General features: G+C 49.1%; 1 protein-coding gene across 1 annotated transcript; it reads left to right on the forward strand.

Moving 5' to 3' along the window:
* The first annotated feature begins 278 nt into the window (after positions 1–278).
* P3H1 (prolyl 3-hydroxylase 1) lies at positions 279–18,951 on the forward strand. Its single transcript, XM_036747609.1, has 15 exons — positions 279–806; positions 2,611–2,763; positions 3,499–3,688; positions 4,048–4,179; positions 8,564–8,703; positions 14,389–14,478; positions 14,765–14,817; positions 15,013–15,134; positions 16,123–16,250; positions 16,407–16,502; positions 16,910–17,060; positions 17,179–17,296; positions 17,444–17,519; positions 17,808–17,948; positions 18,410–18,951. Exons 1-15 carry the CDS (start codon positions 315–317, stop codon positions 18,566–18,568), a joined length of 2,241 nt encoding a protein of 746 aa, XP_036603504.1. The 5' UTR covers positions 279–314; the 3' UTR covers positions 18,569–18,951.
* Positions 18,952–24,101: the final 5,150 nt, after the last annotated feature.

Here is a 24,101-nt window from a genome sequence, read left to right on the forward strand (position 1 = left end):
CTAGGGGCGGGGCTCATTCTCGGGTCAGACTAAGGGCGGGGTTTCACCCTGTAGGGGCAGGGCGTGCGACTAGGGCGGATATTAACCCTTTGGGGGGGTGGTGCTTAGTTCTAGGGGCGGGGCTCACTCTGGGTTCGTCCTATGGGGGCGGTGCGTGTGTCTAGGGGCGGGGCTCATCTTTAAGGTAGTCTGGGGGCGGGGCCATCCTGTGGGGTGGTGCGTGAGTCTAGGGGCGGGGTTAGCGTTCTGGGGCGGAGCTCCAGGCGGGCAGTGGGTAGGGGCCGGCCGGGTCCGTTAGGTGTGTACGGTCGGCTATGGCCTGGCACGCGCTGTGGCTGTGGCTGTCCGTGGCCTGGGCGGGGGCTGAGGCCTGGCTTTGGACTACGGTGGACCCAGGGACGGCGGCTGCGGCAGCGGGGCTGGAGTCGGCCGAGGCCCCGGACGGGCTGTTCGCGGCGGGCGCCGCGGCCTACGCTCGCGGGGACTGGGCGGCGGTGGTGCTGCACATGGAGCGCGCGCTGCGCTCCCGGGCCGCGCTCCGCGCCCTGCGCCTGCGCTGCCGCTCTCAGTGCGCCGCCCAGTACCCCTGGGAGCCCGAGCCGGAGCCGGGGTCGGGGCCCGAGGCCGAGGCGGGCCGGGCCGCGGCCGTCCTGCACGACCTGCGTTTCTTCGGCCGGCTGCTGCGGCGTGCCGCCTGCCTCCGCGGCTGCCTGGGCCCGCCCGCCGCGCACACCCTCAGCGAGGAGCTGGAGCTGGAGTTCCGCAAGCGGAGCCCCTACAACTACCTACAAGTGGCGTACTTCAAGGTGCGGCGGCGGCGGGGGGCTAGCGAGGGGCCACGGTCAGGCGCCGGGTGAGAAGGAACTTCCCAGCCCTTAGAGGGAATGAATACTCCGGCCTGATAGATAATGAGCTCCCCATCACTGGAGGTCTTCAAGCACATTAGAGAGGCGACTCCTGTTCAGATACTGGATGGACTCTGTCTCCAAGGTTCCTTCCCACTCCTGAGGTTCTGTGGGCATAGCTGATGGGATCCCCCGTCCCCTCCAGGCTATCCTAGGGAACTGGCCGTATCAGAGCCTGAATGATGAGGGGTTTTCAGGATGAAATCCAAGTGTGACCCAGACTTAAGTCTCTAGAGCTTGGAGGGGCATCTTCCCTTCTAGCTCCTGCCCCAACCCAGGGATCCTGACTGAGCTGGGAGCTATCTGCCTACTGGCCCTAAAGCTAGTTCAGTTGATGGTGCGTTGTAGACTAAGTTGTAGCCCTTGGTTTCTGGCCAGTGCTTCCCCCTAAGTTACTCAGCCCCATCTCTTAGCAAGCCTAGAGGGGGTAAAGAAGAACCACAAGAACAGTATCCTCCAGGCCTTTCCTGGATTGGTATCCTTTTCATACCGACTCCAGCGCCTTGCGTTTCAGGGCCTGGAATGCCACGTAGCAGACAGGGGGCCCCAGACTCCTCCCCGTTGGGGACCCTCTCAAGTTTCTGAGCAAAGTTAAACTACAGTTAGAAATTACAGACTACTACTAGTCCTGTTTCTGGGCCCGTAGTATGGTTTATTTCTTTCCCTATTCACCCACGCAGCTTTGACTTCACTAGGCTAGCTCTTAAGGGGTTAATTCAGTAGTGCCAGCCCTTCAGTTTAGTTCTGCAGAATATTAGGAGTGGTTCTATGAGGAGGAAATAAAAAACCACAGAGATTTGGGGCTCTAGACAAGAGCTAGCAAGTACTGCTTATATGTTTTTCCAAAGTTTGTTTTTAAGGAACAGACTTTTAACTCAGCCTGCAGATAGGCACAAACATTTTGGACCAAATGTCCCCACATCTCCCCACAACATTTACTCTGAAAAAATACCTTTCCTTCTTTTCCTGGATCCCCCACCCCCAATCTTATAGATAAGAGAATACCAAACTCTGCAAAATACACAGAATTCCTCTGCAAACTCATATCCCTTCAAAAACCTAATGATGTAACAACATAACCATAGGGAGGAAGGATAGCTGCTGCCTCTTGAGGGGAGGGGAGCAGGATTCAGAAAAAGAAGGAAAGGTCAGTAAGGATTATGTTTGCAAAGAAAGGCAGAGACATGGTACCTGCTTTCAAGGAGGCAGCCAACACAAGCCGCTAGGCACGTACAAGCTATATGTGGTAGAAATGGGAGTAATCCCAGAGAGGACAAGGAAAGGTCTTTTGAAGAAAGGGGGTTTTGAGTTCAGTCTTCAAGGAAACCTGGGAAGCCAGGAGGAACGAGGAGGTGAGGAGACTGTCCCAGGCTTGGGTGATGATGGAGTCTAGGGATGGAGTGTGCTGTGCATGGACAGGCTCATGGTGCTTGATGATGGAATGGGGTCAGGGAGGAAAGCTTGGCCGACTTGGAAGGTAGGAAGGGCTGTGAAAGGCTTCTAATGTAGAGCAGAGCTGTTCGTATTGAACTCTGGAGGCTGTAGGGAGCCACTGGCATTTGAGCAGGAGGTGGCATGGTCAGGCCCACACTCGGTGACAGCCGAGGGGGCTGGAGGGCAGAGCTGGAGGCAGGGAGTCCCATCAGAACGGAGGCTGTCTGCTTGGCACAGACTCAAGAACTGCATCCCTTTGCTTTACTTCCAGATTAACAAGCTGGAGAAGGCCGTTGCAGCTGCAAACACCTTCTTTGTGGGGAACCCGGAGCACCTGGAGATGCGCCAGAACTTGGACTATTATCAAACGATGTCGGGGGTCAAGGAGGAAGACTTCAAGGACCTCGAGGCCAAACCTCACATGGTGAAGCAGGGCCCCCCGCCTGTCTTTCCCTGAAACCCTGTCTTGCCCCTCTGTCATCAGGGAAGGCCCCCCCCACTGCTTAGAAGGGACGAGAGGCCTTACAAAAGTCCTTGTGCATGTCTAAACTGGGAAACCTTTGCTTTTAGGATTTTACCCGCAAGCAGCATCTCAAAGCTAGTTTATTTGAATTTGTTCTGGGGGGACGTAGATCTGACACACAGAACAATGAGTTCTGATTTCAGATCCTGTGGCTAAGGGAAAAGGCCTCCCTCAGCCAGTGGTGTCCTGAGGCGGCATTCACTGCTTCTTACCAGACCAGGTACAAGCTGTTTCTCTCAAACTGGCAGCCTAAATTATGAAAGCTGAAGAGTAAAAAGTTTGAGGCTGCACAGGGACTTTCTGAAGACCCCTCTCCGCTTTGTAAAGGGGAGCATGGCTTTAGGCTAACTGATGGACCTCCCTGAGTCTCAGTTTCATCATCTATAAAATGGACATCATAATGCCCAGAGTGCTTTGTTATTATGTAAAAGGACTTTTGTAACTATCAATCAACAAGTCTTTATTTTTCCTACTAATTTTCCTGCTAGGCACACTTCATGCATTCTGTGAGCATTTGTCAGGACTCTGATCTATAGGGACAGGAGCTTGTGAACAGTGTAGCAGTGGCCAGAGGGGAAGGAATGGGCCTTGCTTAGTTCAAGGCCTGGCAGGCTGAATTCCCTGTCCTCCCTCAAGCACGAGTTCCGGCTAGGTGTGCGGCTCTACTCAGAGGAACAGCCCCATGAAGCTGTGCCCCATTTGGAGGCAGCCCTGCAAGAGTATTTTGTGGCAGATGAAGAGTGCCGTGCCCTCTGTGAGGGACCCTATGACTATGATGGCTACAACTACCTTGAATATAACGCCGACCTCTTCCAGTCCATCACAGGTGCATACTGCTCTTCTCTACTCAAAAGGGACCTTTTCCTTATCTTTTTCTCTGAGAGATATTTGGTTGCTACCTAAGTAGGGTCTGTATCCTGGAATGATGCCAGTGCACCCTGGGAGGGGATGGGGCTCCGGGCTCAGCCCCAGCCTGGGGGAAGGTGAGGGAGCTTCCTCTGCTTCTGCTCATTGTGGCAGAAGCCCATGTTGTAGCTGTCTGATCATTATCTGATCCAGACTCTGCCTCTGTGCTTTAGGTGTTTGACCAACAGTTAACCTTTGCTTGATTTTGTTTATCTGGTCCACAGCTTTTAACCTCCCATATTGATCCGGTGTTCATTCCCCTCTCTTGATTCCCTGCAGATCATTATATCCAGGTGCTCAGTTGTAAACAAAGTTGTGTGACCGAGCTTGCTTCTCATCCCAGCCGAGAGAAGCCCTTTGAAGACTTCCTCCCATCACACTATAATTATCTGCAGTTTGCCTACTATAACAGTAAGAGCCATCTTCCTCCTCTGCCTCTTTCTGCTCCCTTCATTGAAGCAATGTAGAAAACAAAGAAGGACTAACAACTCTTTATTAAGAATGTCTTTGTTTTCTCGCCTGTATAACACTCTCTGGGATGCTCAGGCATGTTCTTTATAGTATGTAGAGTACATGGTTCCTACTTATGATCTTACAGATTTCACAGAATCTCAGAATTTTATAACTAGAGATCATCTGGTAAACAAATAAGGAAGCGAAGCCCAGAGAAGTACCCAGGGTCACACAAGTAGATCGTCGAGTGAGCAGGGTTTGAAGCTAGATATCTTCAGTCTGATCCCAGGGTTCTCTCTGTACCTTGTACCTGGCCTCAGAAGCACCTCCTAAAGCCCTGGGAGGGGAGGGGCCTGGGCTTCCAGGGCCTTTCTGCAGTTCTTTTTGTAGCATTTAATTAGAGTTTGCACCGAGCCTAAAACAAAACAAAGCAAGCCATAAGGGCCCAGTGTCTTCTTCCGCAGCCCACAAAGCAGACAGCAGACTGCCCATTGTCATAATGCCAGGGTTTTTGATGACTGACCTTCAGAAGCCAGAACAGCTATCACTTGACTATCTAGAGCCTACTCTGTGTCCAGCCCTGCCTGAGGGCCGGCTTCAAGAAACTGTGAGTTTGCTGAGGGGGACTTAACATTTAACGATAATGACTTTTTGATTTACAAAGAGCTCTTCCACACAATAGATGGATAGAGAAAGGTCCCTGGACCCAGGGTGAGTTAACAACCCACCTCCCAGGTTTTGTGGGGTCTGGATGTGCTTTGTCAGCTTGAAAGCACTATGGACATGTGAGTAGTAGTAACAGTTACTGTTAGGTGCCCCATTTTCCAGGCCCAGCTTCTGCTACTGATTAGTTCTGTGATCCTGGACAAATAACTTTACCCCCTGCCCCACCCCTCATTTGTAAGTGAGAAGGTGGGGTCTCTAAGGGCCCTTGCAACTCTGAAAAGCTATGAATCAGCCTGAAGTAAGTACTAGATGGGGGGTGGTATGCCCTATAAATGTAAGAGGAGATTAGAGACAGGATAAGGAAAGGCTGGAGTAGTCTGGAAAGGCTTCCTAGAAGGAATAGGACTTGGGTCCTGAACTTCAATTTGGTCAGGGAGTGTGGGATTCTAGATTGGGGAGAGGTTGGGACCACAAGGATCGATTGGGAGACATTCACGTAGAGGGATGAAAGGAGGGAGGAGCCAGAAAGGAGATGAAGAGGGAATCAAGAAGGAAACCCAAAAGGAGTTAATGGTCAGGTAGGAGGGGAGCCAAGATAAGAACAGTGTCACTCAGTCAACAAGCATTTATTAATGTATGACTCTGTGCCAGACACTGTGCTTAACACTGAGAGAATACAAATACATGCCAAAAGAAAGACAGCCCTGCCCTCAAGAAGCTTACCTTATGCAGGGAGAAGACAACACATAAGAGGAAGCCAAAGGAGAAGAGGGAGGTCCCCAACTTGAGGGCTTGGTAGAGAAAATTTGAAGTGAAACCTTGAGAGGAATGAAGACATGCCTGGCCTGGGCACAGAAACCAAGAGAGGAGAAGATGTAGAGAAAGTCGGGGGTGGGTTGCAATGGGATGGTCAAGAGGATGAGGACAGAAAGTCCTCTGGATTGGGCTGTTAGAGGGTCATCGATGGCCTTGGAAGGAGAGGTGTCAGGATTGTGTGGGGAGTGTTAGCCCTTACTGAAGGGCTGAAGGGACTGAGTTGGTGGAAAAGAAATAGAGGCGACCAGTAGAGGAGGAGAACAGGCCAAGACAGAGAGAGGTTTAAAGAAGCAGAGGAGGGAGCTTGTTTGGCCTTGGTCTTCTTAGTAAATTAGAAAATGAGAGAGGAGGTAATTGGGATGAAGTTGGGAGTTTAAGGGAGTGAAAACTATGGAAGAGCTGTTGGGCCTGTCACTCAGAGATGATGAACGTTAAGGACTGCTGGAGTAACGAAGGCCCATTTGGGGCTCAGAATCTACAGATGGGACCTGGTCAGTGTCACTTCATCACTTCCTCCAGCAGTGCTCCTCAGTTCAGGATAAAGGAACAGAGGAAGCTAATGGTGCTTCTGGGTTAGCAGAGTCAGAATGGCAGAAGGCAAGGTGTGGAGAGGCATTCCAGAGTGGAGGAGGGTGCATCTTGAAATAGTGACTCAGAGGTTTGAGACCATGACGGGAGGCCAGACGAGACTATGGCTTTGAGGGGCCAGAGGTTATGAGGAGGGCAGAGAATAGGTTCATTTGGGAGTGAGGGGGCAGTCTGAAGGAGGCATTTCAGAGTCCCAACTCTTGGAGAAAATTACCATCAATGTCACTGAGGATGACAAAAGGGGATGGAGTCATTGAGAAAGTGGGAGAGGAAGCACTGTGGAGGGGGGAAGGTGCCAGGAACAAAGATGAGGGTCAGAAGCAGCAGTAGGGCACATGGATGAAGTTGACTCCTTCTCCTACATTGAGAGTCTCACCCTCTCACTCATGTTCTGGATCTCTCCAGAGAGTGGTCTGGGGTCTCCAGGCCACCAAGCAGATCTAGGGCTCTGAACAGCCAGGGAACTTTTAACAGGAGAGTGGGAGGGCATTGGTGGCTAGAAGAGGGTAGGGCCTGGGGAGGGAGAGTTGAGGCAGACGGTGGTCCTGGCTCAGCTCTATTCTTGGGTGCCAGGCACTGTGCTGGGTACCTGAAATGCAAAGATGACTAGACCAGCCCCTGTGCTCTAGGGGCTTGTGTTCTGTGGGGTAACAGGAGGTAGGGTGGAAACAACACATGCATGCAAGTAAATACAAAGCATGCGCAAAATGATTTTGGGAGGTGAAGTAACAATGGGGAAATCTGGAAAAGCCTCTTGGGGGAAGGCTTACATGACTTGGGCTTTGAAAGGAGCCATGGCTTTCCAGAGGCAGAGATAAGGAGGGAGAGCATTCTGAGCACGAGGGACAGGCTGAGCAAAAGCATGGATGGCAGAGATTGGGGGGAGGGAGAAGCTTAGGGGACAAATAAGAATTTGCTAACCTTCCTACTGGGAGGCAGCTCATTTCACTTTGTGGGGCAGACCCAACTAAGAGCTGGTCTATGAGAAATGCTCATAGAATTCATCAGGCTCAGGGTTCTAAATGAAATGGTTGGGCCCTTCCTAGGCTACTCCCAGTGAGCTCAGTTATAGTTAGGGAATGGGCTTGGAGGTATCCCCCTGCCAGGCTGGGCCTAGTGATACAAGGGCTTTAGCCAAGGGATGCCTTTCTGGTCCTTCACTCCATGCCACAAACATGAGGATGTCAAGGGCCTCTGTCGGTGGCAGGGGATGGAGCATGTCTAAGCATGGGTGGTGCTTTCCAGTACAGCTACATTTAAATAGTGAAGGATAAACCTGGGATTGTCTTTGCATTCCGTTGTCATCATCAGTGGCAGAACAGGGGGAAACACTGAGGACAGAGGGAGCAATATTAGTGGTGGCAGTGCAGACCTGGCTTCTTGTAAAACTGCCTGGTTTTGGCCTGTTCTAGCCAGCCCAGATTTGGGGGGTGGGGGTGGGGGGGTAGGTGTGAGGTCGAGTCAGTAAGCAGTCAGGTGCCTTCTGTGTGCCAGGCACTGAGGGTACAACGAAATACAAAAGCCACCCCCTGCCCTCAGGGAGCTCCCAGTCCAACTGCAAACACCTATGTACAAAGAAGCTATAGACAGACTGAACCAGGGACAGCGAGCAAGGGGTGTTTCAGTCTTTAGTGACAAGCTGATATGTAGACATTTCGAGCTCTGGAGAGACATATTGGGCATCTGTCTTTTGTTGTTTGGTAGGAGTCTGGTGTGATGAGCTTATCAACTGTGTGAGGAATACCCTCCTTTTAGGTTAAGCCCCACTCCTCCCTGGCCAGGAGTGACAAGAAGGGTTGGTCGTTCATCACCATGAGTGTGTGGTGCAGGGGAATGGCTACGGGGCTTGGGGTGGGAAACTGGGAATGAGTCCTGGCTCTAGCTAGGCCTTACCAGCTGGACCACCAGGCCTTAGTGTTGAGCCTCAATTTTTCAGCTGTAAAATGGACAAAATACTTGCTTTATCTCACACACCTGGGGAGAGGAAAGCATCTTGTAAACTAAAATAGTAGAGGAATGCGAGCCTTATTCTGACTTTTCCCTCTTTCTTACCATTTGCTGAATAACCTGAATTTTCTATTAACAAAACACAGATGCCATCCTGAAGGCTTTTCCCAGTGAAGCCAGGTGCATGTCAGACAGTCAGCGAGCCCAACAGGCCTCGAGTCCTCATGTGGTCATGACACTGAGCCCCAGCTGAGAGTTGGGTCCTGATGAGACCTGCCCTGAGGGCTGGAGGTGCCCCTCTCTTCAGCCATGTTTCTCTTCACAGTCGGGAATTATACCCAAGCTATTGAATGTGCCAAGACGTACCTGCTCTTCTTTCCCAATGATGAAGTGATGAACCAGAACCTGGCCTATTACATAGCTATGCTCGGAGAAGAGCCAGCGAAGCTCCTAAGCCCCCGGGAGGTGAGTGGCTTCCATTTGTCATGGTGGTAGCTGGCCAGGTGGATCCTGGCCCAGAGGTGGGGCAGAGGAGGGTGTGGCAGGTCATTGATTCTTAGAGTAAAAGGGACTAGTCCAAACCAAATCTGAAAACAATCCCTACTACAACCTAATCCCCAAGTAGTTATCTAGCCCTTGTACAAAGATTTGCAGGAACAGATGAAGACCCCCATCCTTTCCAAGGCAGCCCTTTCCACTCTTGAATGCTTATCCTCATATGAAGCCTAGGTTTGCTTCTCAGGGGCTTTCACCCACCTTTCCTGATTCTGCTTGTTAGGCCAGAAAGACCTTTTCTGACCCTCATCAGGTGATAGTCTTTCAGATGCTTGAAGACAATCCTCATGGCCCTTCAAGTCTTCTCCAAGGTGCACACCCCTAGTTCCTTTGACAGAGCCTCCCATGGCATGAGCTCAAACCCTTCACTTCCTGGCTTGCCCTCCTGAGAGGGATACTCTCCTGAGACAGTGATGGCAGAAGGGCAGCCTTGGGCCAGGTGAAAGAGCGGAAGGCTCAGCTGGATGTGGGGTCAAGCCAGCTTGAAGAAGCTGGGAGGACTGTGTGTGTGGTAGAGCTGGTTCCTTGCTATGGGATAGAGTCCATTCCTCACCAAAGAATCATTATTCATCTAAAATTGATCATTCCTATCCTCCTCCAAGAGCTCCTCTGTTTGGCAGTTTTTGCCCACAGTTCCCTTTCCCTCTTCCCCTCTGTCTCATTCTGGTTTGTCCTTCACTTCTGCTCCTCTCCCCACCCAAAGGACATTTCTAGTCACTGGTCACTCTGCCCTTTGTGTCTGAGTTGTAAAATCCTGAGCCTACTGAGTCTAACCAGGAATTCCTCTGCAGGGTCAGTTAGGAGGTCCATCCAGCCTCTCCCACTCTTGCCTAAGCCGCTTTCTTAACTTTTGGACACCTCAAATTGTTAAGTAGTTTTTCTTAAATCAAGTCATAATTGGCTTCTTTGTACTTCTACCCACTGCTGCTGCTGATGCCCTGTGTGGCCAAGCAGGGCCGTTTTAATCCCTCTTCCGCACAACAGCCCTTCAGTGTTGAAGACAGCCATCATTTCCTCCCAAGTCTTTCATGGCTTAGATTACAGGCTCTTAGACAGGATGACAGTGCTCCTAAGAAGGGCTAAGGGGGCATTTGCCTGGCATGCTGCAATTCTAATTGTTCAGGCTTTAAAAATGAAGGGGAGAGGAAGAGAACTGCTTTTTTACATCCTCCAACCTAGAGAGTAGACACTACACTGTGGGAGGAATAGCAGTAGAGACCAGCCATAAATCTGGAGGACCCCTGAGTCCATATACACACACATGCCTGGAGTGTGGCTGACAAGCAGGACAAATGAGAGAGCCTAGCACAAGGAGGCCTTGTGGTGTAATAGAGAGAAAGCTGGCCTCTGGCGTCAGCAAGACGCAGATTTGAATCCAACCTCCGACTTCTCCTGGCCTTGTGACCTTGAGTAGGTCACTTACTCCCAGAGCCCCAGGCACCTTTCTGAGTTACAGAGCAGTTATTGATCTGCATTGTTAGGAAGAGTTCCTCAGAATGATCTCTCTAAAATGAAAAGTCTCTTAGAAGTCTGGTGAATGGAGAGAGATTCATGATTAAAGTGACTGTGAAAAGGTGTTCCATATTCAGAAGAAATAGGATTGGATGAGTGGAGTACAAAGTAGCGTTATAAATTAAGATGACAAATTCATGTAAGGAAATCTAGGAAGTAAAACAAGGCTGCACGATGGAGAATATTTGGATGAAAACCAATGGACGTAGAAACAGGCACAGTATTACCATCGAAGTCGTACTATAGCCCCCCTAGACAGAAAGAGAGATGAGGTGATTGAGAAATAGATTGCAAGGTTGGCATAGAAATTAGATGTAATAGGGATGAAGGACTTCAGTTATCCAGTCGTTGGCTAAAAGCAGAGAAGCTAATAATTTCTTAACTTGCCTTAATGATCATTTTATCCTTCAAATGGGAGAAGAATCAATAAAAGGAAATTCTCTTTGGAATTTGATTAATACCAATAAGATAACTGAGGTGGAAAAAAAGGGGGACAAAGAAGATAAAGAAACCCAGTCTTATATATACACCCTAGATTTCTGGGAGAGCCTAAAAGGATTCGGAGAAAGGATATATCTGTAGGACCCTATAGATTAAAATTCTGCAGAAGTCAATCCAGGAGGAATGGGAAACTGTGACGAATGAAGTTTTGAAGACAAAGGAACAATTCTGACCAGGAATAAAAGAAATAATTTAAATTTTGACATTAAAGAATCTGATATCTATGCACAGGGAGTTCACCAAGCAACTTCAATTGCAAAAAAGACATACAAGAGGCAGAGCATCGAGGGTAGGCAATAAAGGACAAATACAAAAGTGCAGCTCAGTCCCCTGGTGTTGGGGGCCAGCGCTAAATCTCAGAAGGAGCCAAGACTAGCAAGGAAGGCTGAGAACGAAGGAGTAAAGACAAGGCAGATGGGACAGTGATAACATTGATGACAAATGACAGGGCTGCTCCATTTATTTTGCCTCCATTTGCCCAGGAGAATGATGTTTGGAAACAAAAATGACTAATGGGGTGTCAATAGTCAAGATGAGAAGCAGATAATAAGAGAACAGTTGATAGGTTCGAGTCACCATCTGGCCCAGATTCATGTATCATTGGGTGCGGAAGGAAGTGGCATATGTGATGACTGAGACCCTGTGAGTGGTCTTTGAAAGATTGTGGAGAAGAGGGATCCATACCACAGGACTGGAGAATTTAAGACAGAAAAAAAGAGAGAGAGTTTGCACACTCTAGGCCAGGGAGCTTGACTCCAGTTCCTAGAAAAATTCTAGAGCAGATTCTTAAACGTATGGTGAATAAGTATCTGTCAGAGCTAGCTTGGCTTCACCAAAAATATGTCCTGTGAAACCAATCCTATTTCCCCTTTTGACAGGGCTGCCAAACTAATAGATCAGTGGAAAGCAGTTAAAGTATTTGACAAAATGCTTTTAAGTAGCATCTTATGCTACTTGGGGGAAAAAGATGGAGAAAAGTAAGTCAGACTTCATATAGGTTCAGAACCTGCTGAGTGATGGGGCCTAAAGACTAGTTATAAACGACTCAGCACCAGCTTGGGAAGAAGTCTTTGGGGGCATGCCCCCACAGACCTGTGCCATTTGACATTGTCCTCAGGACCAAGGCATAGGCAGCATACAGGTGAAACAAGCCTAGGGACAATGACTGACATCAGCTTACATGGGGTGCGGTCAGGTTTTGACAGGCTACAACATTGGGGTTAGTGGAACATGGTGATATTGGACCTCGGCCTGTGATCTCAGCATGACAGGAAGCTCCTGGAGGAATTTCCTCTACCAATGCAGGCTGGCATCTTCTCTGCAGTTTACAGTCCGAGAGAGAGAGAGCCCTAGAGCACAGAGAGGTTCAGTGATTTACCCAGGGTCCCAAAAACAGGATGTGTGAGAGGTGGCACCTGACTGAGGCCAATGTGTTGCCTCTTATAAGGTGAAATTTCATACAGACAAAATATAAATAAATGCAAGATTTTAGTCTAACATTTAGGTTCAAAAAGCAATTTTCCAAGTACAAAATGGGAGATATTTGGCTAGATAACAGTTCTGAAAAAGATCTGCGTGTTATAGTGGACTGCAAACTTAATATGAGTGTGATATGGCAGCCAAGAAAGCTCACACAATCGAAGGCTGCCATATTGAGAAATGTAATATCCAGGACTGGAGAAGTGGTCATCCTGCTGGCCTGTGCCCCAGTGAGACCACAGCTAGAGTTTTATTCAGTTCTGGATGCTGCACTTGAGAAAGAACATTGACAAACTGGAGGGCATCCAGAGCAAGGCATCCAGAGCAAGGCAGCCAAGAGAATGAAGGCCTTCGGCTCACACGATATGAAGATCAGTGTAAGGAATTGGGGTTGTTCCAGTGCAATGAAGAAGATCAGATGTCTTAAAGAGGCAGAAGGGCTATCATGTGGAAGAGGGAACAGACTGTTTCTGTCTCCTAAGGTCACTCACAATTTGGAGATTCACTCACTCTCCAGGCTAAACATCCCTTTGCTTACACTCTTCCCTCTACCCGAAATGACCTTCCTTTCCTTGAACTCTTACACATCTTTTTAAAAAAAACATTTTCTTTTCACATATGAAAACAATTTTTAACATTTAAAAAAAATTTGGGATTCCAAATTCTCTCCTCACTGAGAAGGCAAGCGATTTAATATAGATTATACATGTGCAGTCATGCAAAACACATTTTCATATTAATCAAGTTGTGAAAGATTCCCCCTCCTCCCCAAAAAAAGTTTTGAAAAGTCTGCTTCAATCTGCATTCAGACTCCATCAGTTCTTTCTCTGGAGGGGGATAGCATTTTCCATCATGGGTCCTTTGGAATTGTCTTGGGTCATTATATTGTTGAGAATAGCTTAGTCATTCGCTGTTGATCATTGTGCAGTGTGGCTGTTACTGTGTACAGTGTTCTTTCTGCTCACTTCCCTTTGCATCAGTTCATGGAAGTCTTTCCAGGTTTTTTTTGAGAGCATCCAGCTCATCATTTCTTAAAGCACAATAGAGTCCATCTCTGTCATATACACAACTTGTTCAGCCATTCCGCAATGGATGGGCGTCCCCTCAATTTCCAATTCTTTGCCGCCAGAAAAGAGCTGCTATAAATATGTTTATGCATATAGGTCCTTTACCTTTTTATTTTTTATCTCTTTCGGTTACAGACCTAGTAGTGGTAATGTTGGGTCAAAGGGTATGCATGGTGTTATAGACCGTTGGGCATAGTTCAAAATTGCTCTCCAGAGAGGTTGAATCAATTCACAATTCCACCAACTGTGCATTTGTGTCTCAATTTTCCTACATCCCCTTCTTTCATATTCGCCAATCTGATAGGTTGTTTTAATTTGCATTTCTCTAATCATTAGTGATTCAGAGCATTTTTCATGTGACTATAGGTAGCTTTGATGACTTTGTCTGAAAACTTCCTGTTCACATCCTCTGACCATTTACCAGTTGAGGAGTGGCTCTTATTTTTATAAATTTGACCCCATTTGCTATATATTTGAGAAATGAGGCCTTTGTCAGAGAAACTTGCTGTAAAAAATTTTTCATAGTCATGATTACTGTATATTCCCCTCGCTCCTATTTTCCCCATTTATCCTACTCTCGGTCTCCTTTCACCCTGTCCTTCCTCAAAAGTGTTTTGCTTTTGACTACCGGCTCCCCCAATCTGTCCTCCCTCCTATCATCACCTCCCTTCTTTTATCCCCTTCCTCTTCTACTTTCCTGTGGAGTAAGATGGATTTCTGTACCCAAATGAGTGAGTGTATCTGCACATCTTTTAGAGTTCAATTTAAATGCTGACTTCTCCAGGAAGCCTTCTCAGATTTCCCCTTCTCTTCTTTCCCCTTTTAAGCACCTTCCTTCCCAGACCTCACCTATCCTTCACTCTTTTAAGTATTAGGGTTATTTCTGTCCTGCACCTTTACTTCATACATGGTGTGAGCTCCAGAAGGACAGGGACTGTGTCTTATCAAAGGTCTGTATCCTCTCCCCTGGAATCTAGTAGTGTTTTGCATGCCACAAGTCATTAGTAACTGTTTTTTTGTTGCCTTCCCTCCTCAGAATGCCCAGAAATACCGACACCGAAGCCTGTTGGAGAAGGAGCTGCTTTTCTTCGCTTACGACGTTTTTGGAATTCCCTTTGTGGACCCAGTAAGAAATAATTCAGGATAGCCTGGGGAGTCTGAGGCTGCAATGGTACTGGGGCTGGATGGTGTTCAGGAGAAGGGTGGAAAGAAGCTGGTTGTCAGGGGTGGAACCCAAGGGCGAGAAGATAGGAATGGATGTTTGAATGGGTCATTCTTGGTATCTGGATGGGGCTTAGGAGAGTAACATTAACCTTTTTTTCCCCCGGAACATATCTTAGCTCTACTTTTTAAGCTGAGATGTGGGTTACGTGGTTAGCAAGCCTTTCCTAACATTTTCCTACCTGTTTTAGGACACATGGACCCCAGAGGAAGTGATTCCCAAGAGACTGCAAGAAAAGCAGAAGTGAGGACTGTGGGTTGAATCTTTGGTTGGGTTTGGGCCCTTGGATGACCCCTGATGTGCGAAGGTTCCTCTGGCCCTGCCAGATTTGGATTCCATCCAGGGATGGACGAGGGTGGTGGGCCCAGGATATTAGTGTTGGGGCCCTAGGGCTGGCTGCCTTTGGCATGGGATTCCTCAGAGGACATGTCTTAACAGGACAGAAAGGGAAACAGCTGTGCGCATTTCTCAAGAAATTGGAAACCTCATGAAGGAGATTGAAACTTTGGTGGAGGAGAAGACAAAGGAGGCTGTGGATGTGAGCCTGCTGGCTCGGGAAGGTGAGAGGGCCATGATGATGGAACAGACGTGGGGCTTCAGGCTCTTGGAGCTAGCTGATGGTGCCAGGCAAGCCCAGAGGGCTTTGCTGCCTTTCAGTGAAATAGCTAAAGGAGCACGGGGCCCTGCACCTCCCTACCTAGCAGGAGGGGGGCAGGCTCCAGGGTGCAGGCAGGCTCAGAGGACCTGAGGTGACCTAAGGGAGGCCCGAAGTCTGACCTGAGGCCTGGGTCATTCCTGGCTCATAGAGGCCTTGAATACTGTGCACTGTCATCTTCAGACCAATGAAAATGCCTGAGTGTCTAAGAGCCATTCAGTTCAGCAAGGCCTTATTGACACTGTGGAGAGCCCAGGAGGGAGGAGACATGATCCCTCCCCTCCGGTATTACCCACTTGGGAGAACAAGACAGACCACCAGAGTGGAGGGTGCCTGTCAGGGGCCTGAGGAGGTCTGATGGAGTCATAAGCCCTAGCTTCAAACTGAGTTTTCCGCTTACTTGCTGTGTGGCTTTGGGATCAGGCCCCCTCTTTCAAGGCAGCTCATCTCCATTCCACAACCACCAGGTGCCCCAATGAAGGCTCAGTCCGTGTCCTCGTAGGGCACCCCTCTACGAGGGCATCACCTGCTGTGACATGGCAGACACTTGGAGGACCCATCTCCTGGGGTTGTTGGGAAAGCATCTCTGAGTGGTCAGCGCTCCTTAAATGATATGAGTTGTTCCTGTTTGACACTTTTGGAAATATTTCTCTGTACACTATAATGGCCCAAGGTCTTCAGGCAGTCGTTAGGGGCAGAGCTGGGAGGAGGGCCCAGTTCTCTGAACTTTTAGAGGCTCATTCTTCCCTCAGAGCCACACTGCCTTAGGGGTGGTGGGGAGGGAAACATCCCTAGTGAGCAGGCACTGCTGGGCCTCGGTGGCCGTGAGCCCTAGGAATCAGCTGGATGGGGGTGCAGCTCAATCCCAGCTGGGTTCCATCCTCAAACTCCAGGCGGCCCCCTGCTCTATGATGGAATCAGCCTCACCATGAACTCTAGGGTGCTGAATGGCTCCCAGCGGGTAGTGATGGATGGAGTCATCTCTGCTGACCAGTGTCGGGAGCTGCAGAGACTCACCAATGTGAGTGGGAAACCAGTCATTGTGGCTTTGCCAAAGGGATCTAAGAGGCCCAGTGGTCCTCCTTTGGGTCTGATCCCTCCACTGTTCTGGGCTGTGGGGTAAGAAAGTCCGGCATTAGCAACAGTGACCCTAATGTTGTGGGGTTCTGTCCTCCAGGCAGCAGCGACTGCAGGGGATGGGTACCGTGGTCACACCTCCCCCCACACCAAGAGTGAGAAGTTCTATGGTGTCACTGTCTTCAAAGCCCTCAAGGTGAGTGTGATGGGGAGAGGGCAGTAGAAGGACAGGTTGGCTCGAAAGGAGGGTACTTAAAGAAAGCTTTCTCTGTCCCTTCCCCTGGAGAGAAGGATCACTTTGTCTTGGGGTGCTCATCCTGGGCATTGGGTCACATGCTGTCAGAAGAGGGAGGACAAGAGTGGGACACCCCCAGCATTAGGAGAAGATTCTGTTCTGAGGAGAAACCTAAGGGGGCCCCAGCAGGGAACCAAAAGCCACCCAAAGATTAGGGTAAAGGAGCTAAGTGCTGGGGAGGTGTTGTGTGTGATAGGGAACAGTGAAGAGGGCTGAGGACTCGGTGCCCCTGGGGCTATGTGGGAAGGGCGTGTGAAGGGCAAGGCACATTGGGCACTAACCTACCATGGACCATGGCTCCCGGGCAGCTGGGCCAGGAGGGGAAGGTGCCCCTGCAGAGTGCCCATCTCTACTACAACGTGACTGAGAAGGTGAGGCGCGTCATGGAGTCCTACTTCCGGCTGGACACACCCCTCTACTTCTCCTACTCCCACCTGGTGTGCCGCACAGCTATCGAAGGTAGGCCCCGCCTCTGGAGCCCCTTCCCTCCCTGCCTCCTTCTCCACACAGAGGGTCTTGGGCTTCAGTGAGGGGCAGGGGGAGTCTCTGCTGCATCCCTGATGTGCTTGCATTGCAGAAGCCCAGGAAGACAGGACTGACAGCAGCCATCCAGTACACGTGGACAACTGCATCCTGAACGCCGAGGCCCTGGTGTGCACCAAGGAGCCCCCGGCCTACACCTTCCGGGACTACAGGTAGCACACCTGTCTCCTGGCTTGCTGGGGGCCTCCTTTCTCCTCGGAGAGCAAGCTGGCTTCCGGAGCCAGAACTGCAGGGCTGTGTCAGGCCTCGAGGAGCCTGAGGAAGGGCCTGTAGTCAACGTCAGCTTGTATCTTTTCCAGTGCTATCCTTTACCTCAATGGGGACTTTGATGGCGGAAACTTTTATTTCACTGAGCTAGATGCCAAGACCGTGACGGTGAGTGACCCTCTGCCCAGAGCCTGGGCAGGTAGAGGGGAGTGGGGTGGAGCTAAGGTCCCTGAGGCACCAGGGGACAGGAGGGCATGATGAACGTCTCCTCCCTGCAGGAGCACGTCAGCCTGGGAGCCCTGGGTTAAGTGGAAGTAGCTCCAGCCACTGCTTGCTGTAGCACTATTGGGTCCTTGGGTCCTCTGAACTGGCAGCCCTGCCACCTGCCCTGGCCCACAGCTCTGATCTTAGACACCTGGCCACAGTAGGACCGCTTTCTTTGTTTCCTTTCCCTAGGCAGAGGTGCAGCCCCAGTGTGGCAGGGCTGTGGGCTTCACCTCAGGGGCAGAGAACCCCCATGGCGTAAGGGCCGTCACCAGGGGGCAGCGCTGTGCCATCGCTCTGTGGTTCACTCTGGACCCCAGGCACAGTGAACGGGTGAGTACCCAAGGGATGTCTCTGTGGCTCCTTTCTCTCCTCTGCTTCAGCCTTCCTTCCCTTGATGTGGTGGGAGAAACACCAGAGACAGGCTTAGCCCCTAATGACCTGTGATCTGGAGGCCTCTTCAGGCCTCCATTTCCATGTCTGTAAAGGGACAAGATTGCACCAGGTGAGTCAGCCCCGCTTGGTGCTTTTGGGATCCTGTCTGTTTCTCCAGACTAGATACAATGGTGGTGATTTTAAGTGACTTGTCTTCAGCCCCAGAATGCCAAGGGCAGGCAGAACTAAGGGTTGGGGTCCCTTGACTGCCCCTGCTTCCAGAGCAGGAGACAACTTTGGAGAGAATGACTTCCCAGGTCATTGAGAGAGACCAACGAGCCCCTGGCCACTAGGAAAGGTCGTAGGGGGCTTCTTCCCCACCAGAGTAAAGAGAACATCGTGCCCCCATGTACCCACAGGATCGGGTGCAGGCAGATGACCTGGTGAAGATGCTCTTCAGCCCTGAAGAATCAGACCTGTCCCAAGAGCAGCCCCACCCTGAGGCTCAGCAGGACTCCCCCACATCTCCCAAGGAGCCTCCCTCAGTGACCAAGTCAGGGAACAAGGATGAGTTATGACAGTGTCCAGGAGGAAGGGCACTGGCTGCACATGGATTGATGGGAGAGCGGGGGTGGGAGGCCTAGAATGAGGTCGTTCTGGCCCCCTAAGTGCCTTGGGGCTGGAGGATTGGGGGGTGACACCTGTCTGCTGCCCTGCACCAGTCTGCAGAGCCAAGGTGATGGGACACGTCCCCCAAACTTGGTGCTACTACTTGAGTGGCTGGCAGGAAGGGCCGGCCTGCCGCTGCTCTTACAGCCTGGCCTGGAGGCTCAGGGCTCCTCTCTGCTGGGGGATCCCCATTCTACCAGGAGTCATGGTGCAGGCTGGCTTACAAGGCTCCAGCACTACAGTATTTGGGTACCATATGTAGACAACCAAAGAATAAAGATTTTCTTTTCTATATCATGACTTGCTCTTTAGAGGGTGGAAATCTACTCTACCTCCCTGCCCCCACCCCATGAGAGGCCCCAATTGGTGAGGCTTATCCTAATCCTGCCCCAGCATGGGAGCAGCAGCCATCAGCGTCCCTGGCGCTGGCTCTCTGATGCCAGCCACGTGCTTTCATCCCTGCTGTCAGAGAGCATTGCCAAAGTCCCCTGAAGGCTCCTGGCAATTCCACTCCTCTGGGGGGCAGCAGCTTCCAAAAAGAATGGACCTGGAGATCTTAAGCCTGCCTCTGCCATCTGGCTTGCCCATCTGGGCCATTTGTCTGTTCCTTGACTAGCAGAGCAGCTGGCAACCCCCATCATCACTAAGTTGGTGTAGGGCCCACAACCCTGGGGAAAGGCATGTGGGCACCTCTACCCTAGAGGAGACTTTGCAACTGGCCTCAGACCATCCTTCGGTCTGGCCTCAAGGCAGCAGCAGCAGCTGTACATGGTGCTCTGTTAGTGGCTGTCCAGCGATGTGCCTGGACCTAGGCACATCCCAGGGCCTCCCCATGTAAAGGCGGACCACACTTAAGTGGGCATGTGAGGACTGTAGAGTCAGCCGAATTGAGACATACAAGAAAAGAGAAACTTTTCCATCTGGTACAGGCTGTGCATGGGTAAGTGCTTAGCTGTGGCAGGGAGAGAAGCCCCCAGAGTCAGGGGCTGGGACAGGCTAGGCCAAAAGAAGCAGTTCCGAGCCAGTGGAATTTTGGGAGCCGTTTGAATGAAGGGAGGAGGATCTGTCTTTTAGGGGGAGGTTGCTTTTCAGGCAGGGGAGGGACCTGAGCTCAATCAACATTTATTTGTTTATCATTCTTTGGAGAAGGATAGCATCCCATCACATGATGCCTTAAGGTCTACAGAATCTTTACCTCGCTGCCCTGTGATGTAGGTAAGGCAAGTGGTTTTAGACCCATTTTACAGGTGAGGAAGCTGGGGCTCATCCAGATGAAGAAGGCTGCAGAGCTGGTGTCTTAAGGACTGAAGCCCAGCTTTCCCGACTCCCTTTGACCTCCGGGCCTCAGTTTCCTTGTCTGTGAAATGAGAATGATAACAGCACCCTCTTCCTAGGGTCGTTGTGAGGACCAAAGTGCTTGGCACAGTGCCTGGCATTATATAAATGTTAGCTATTGTCGTCATTATTATTAGATATTACGCAGAGAATATCTAGGAGTCTGGTTTGTTGGTTTTGTTTTGAACAAATCTCTCTAGCAGTTGTTTGAGTTTGCAGAACGTTCTGCTTTTCAGAATGCTTTCACCTCCATTACCTTTTGCTCCTCACAGCATGTCTGCAGGTATAATCTCCAGCTGAGCCACCAGGGCCCAGGGAGAGAAGGCCCTTTCGCACAGAGAGGAAGTGGCAGATCCAGGATCAGAACTCAGGTCTCCTAACTCCCAGCCCCAGGTTCTTCCCACGACCCTGGCCTAGATTCAGCCTTGAGGGTGTCCTATAGAAAGAAGACAGTTCAAGATAGGGCCAAGATAGCAGTAAAGGCAGCAGCGCAGTGAGCCCCCGATCACAAATTCCTCCAAACCTAAGGAGAAAGTACACCAGACCAAATCCTGATCTCCAGTATTTCTTGTGCCTCCTTGACCAAGTTATTGACTCTTTTTTCATGATTTTCTTGTGTCACTCTCATTTCTCTTCTCACTTTTTCCTCTACCTCTCTTACTTGCTTTTAAAAATCCTCTTTGAACTCTTCCATGGTCTGGGGCCAATTCGTATTTTTTCTTTGAAGCTTTAGATGTAGGAGTTTTGACTTTGTTGTCTTCTTCTGAGTTTGTGTTTTGATCTTCCCTGTCACCATAGTAACTCTATAGTCAGGATTTTTTCTGCTGTTTGCTCATTTTCCAGCCTCTTTCTTGACTTTTAACTCTGCTTCCCCAGAGGAAGATGAACCCTCCCAAGCTTCAGATGTTTTTGTGCAGCTGTTTTCAGAGGTAATTCTGGGGACTGCAAGTTTGTGATTCTTTCAAAGTGGTACGATCCAGGGAAAGGTGTGTTTACTATTCTGTGCCATGCACTGTTCTGTGAGTGAGCACATGCACGCTTTTCCACCCTGGAACTGTGACCAGGGTCTCCATTCCCCTGCAGCCACAAGCTCTGGTGTGCTAGTGCTCCTCCTTGTTCTGGGACTGAGACCCAGGACTGTGATGCAGATCCAAATATGGGCAATGCAGCAGAATCATGCCCAGGGTGCCAGCAAAGGGACCTCTCTAATCTTCTTTTGACCATTTGTCTGACCCTCTTAGCATCTGTGCACTGAGAGGTCTGGAAGCTGCTACTGCCACCACTGATTCAGTAGCCCCCAAGGCCTGCTGCTGGTTTGCTGGGGAACAGCCTGCCCTGAACTGTACTCCACTCTCACATTGGTGCAAAGACCTTTCCTGCCCGCCCCCCCCCCTTCTAAGTTGTCTTGAGCTAGAACATTGTTTCACTCTGACCTTTTGTGGGTTCCACCACTCCTAGAATTTAAAGGTGTTTGGGGGAGAACTCAAGTGATTCCCTGCCTTTTCTCCACCATCTTGGCTCCCAAAGCAAGAGTTTTAAAAAGAGTTTAAAATGCTTTTTAGAAATGGAATGAGAGTACTTGAGGTGAAAAAAATTGGCAAAGGAATGAGTTCTATGGCAGAAAGAATTGGAAAAGGAATTAATACCTTGGTACAAGAAGTAGAAAACGTTGCCCAAGCAACAAGCGCCCTCAAAATTGGAGTGGGACAAAGAGAAGCCAATGATTCCATGAAACAATAAGAAATATTAAAACAAAGTCACAAGTCTGAAAAAATAGACAAAAAATGTAAGTTATTGCTTAGCAAAAATAACTGACTTAGCAAATAGATCAAAGAAAAAAAATGTAAGCATCATTGGATTATCTGAATATCACAACTGAAAAAAAGAGCCTAGGCACACTAGAGTCTAGAAATCTTAAAAGAAAACTGCCCAGATCCTTTAGAACCAGAAGGCAAAATGGAAATAGAATTCACTTGTCACTTCCTGAGAGAAACCCCAAAATGAAAACTTCCAGGAACATCATAACCAAAATCCAGAGCTTTCAGGTCAAAGAAAAAAATACTGCAAGCAGTCAGAAAGAAAGAATTAAAGTATCAAGGAGCCACAGTCAGGATCACACACAATTTAGCAGCAACCACTCTAAGGGAACAGAGAACTTGGAATCTAATATCCCATAAGGCAAAGGATGTGGGCTTCAGTCAAGAATAACTTACCCAGAAAAACTAAGTATAATGCTATGGGGATGAGGGGGGAGAGGTGGGCAGAGGAGAGGACCTTTAATGAAATAGAAGATTTCTAAGCATTCCTGATGAATAGATCAGAGTTGCAGAGAAATTATGAAGTACAAATACAAAAGTTAAGAGAAAGATAAAAAATAAACATGAATGAACAATGCTAGAGGACTAAAAAAGGATAAGTAACTTAAGTTGAAATAAGGGGAGATAATACATGTGTCCCCTCAGAACCCCATTATCATCATCAAGGTTCAGAGAGGGAGACTAATTAGATGAGGTCTGAGAATGTTCTGTCTTGATAGTTTACATCTTGGTGATCTTGATCTTCGGAAAAGAACGGAAAGAGGGGAAGAGAGATGGTGGAGGGTCAGTGAAAGGAAGGTTAGGGAAAATTATCTCTCATTATTAGGATCTAAGACAAAAAAGAGTGGGATAGTGGCTAACACTTGAACTTCAGTCTCAACTGGTCAAAAGAAGGAAGGACACACGTGCGCACACACACACACGCAGAGTTGGGTACAGAAACACATTTCATCCAACTGTTAACGTGATCTTCCCAAATCCTAAATGACAGGTCTGACCACATCACCTGCTCCCCTATTCAATTAACTCCAGTGGTTCCCTATTACCTCTAGCATCAAATATAAAATATCTGATTTTTAAAGCCCTTTATAACCAGTGCCCTTCCTACTTGTTCAATCCTTGGACACTTCCCTTCTCTCCATATATGATCAAGTTATGCTAACCTTGCTACTATTCTTCAATCATTCCATCTCCCAACTCTGTTTTTTTAAAGGAGGGAAGGCAGGGCAAGGGTTAAGTGACTTGTCCAAGGTCACACGGCTAGTAAGTGTGTCAAGTGTCTGAGGTCGAATTTGAACTCAGGTCCTCCTGAGTCCAGGGCCAGTGCTGTACTCACTGTGCCACCTAGCTGCCCCGCAACTCTGCATTTTTACTGGCTAACTGTCTCCTTCCCCTCTTTCCCAATGCCTGAAATGCTCTCCCTCCTTGTTTCTGCCTCCTGGCTGGCTCCCGGGCTTCCTTTAAGTCTTAACTAAAATCCCACCTTCTCCAAGAAGCCTGGCCCAATCTCCCTTAATGCTAGTGTTTTCCTTCTGACATTACCTCCAAATATCCTCTCCCCCCACCATATGTGTGTACAAAATATATAATATATATTATATATGTATATATATATACACACACACATGTGTGCATGAAACATATGTATGAATGGTTTGCACGTTGTCTCGTGTTTAGAATGTGAGCTTTTTGAAGTCAAGGACTGATTTTGTCTTTCTTTGTATCCCCATCACTTAGCAAAATGCCCAGCATATAGTAGATGATCAGTAAATGCTGATTGGCATCACTTGTCTCAGTCTGTTTGTCTTCCCCTCCTGCTCCACTTCCAGTTCTGCCTTCTTGGGCCAATGTCATCTTGTCCATGAGAGCTCTTCAAATGTTTGAAGACAGAAAGTACCCTCAATTCTTTTCTTCTGAAGGTGATAAATATTCCTAGCTCGTTCAGGTTTTAAGTCCATTCACCCCTACTTGACTGTTCCAGACCTGCTCCAGCTTGTTTAAGCCTTTCCTCAAATATGGCACCCAAAATGAACTGAGCACTGTAGGTGTGGTGTGTGATCATTACAGGGCAGCAGGACTATCACCATTCCCTCTTTCGAAACAACTCTGTTGCTTCTTTAATGCAGCCTAAAATTGTACATTCTTCAGTTGCTCTGTTCCACTGTTGATTCATCGAGCTTGCAGTCCACTAAAACCCCCGTTTCGTTTTCACAGGTTGTTGTTTCGCCATATGTCGTTTATCCTGTGTTTGCTTGTACAGTCGATTTTTTGGACTCAAGACTTAACATGA

Source organism: Trichosurus vulpecula, chromosome 2 (assembly GCF_011100635.1).
Source record: "Trichosurus vulpecula isolate mTriVul1 chromosome 2, mTriVul1.pri, whole genome shotgun sequence".
NCBI classification, from domain to species: domain Eukaryota; kingdom Metazoa; phylum Chordata; class Mammalia; order Diprotodontia; family Phalangeridae; genus Trichosurus; species Trichosurus vulpecula.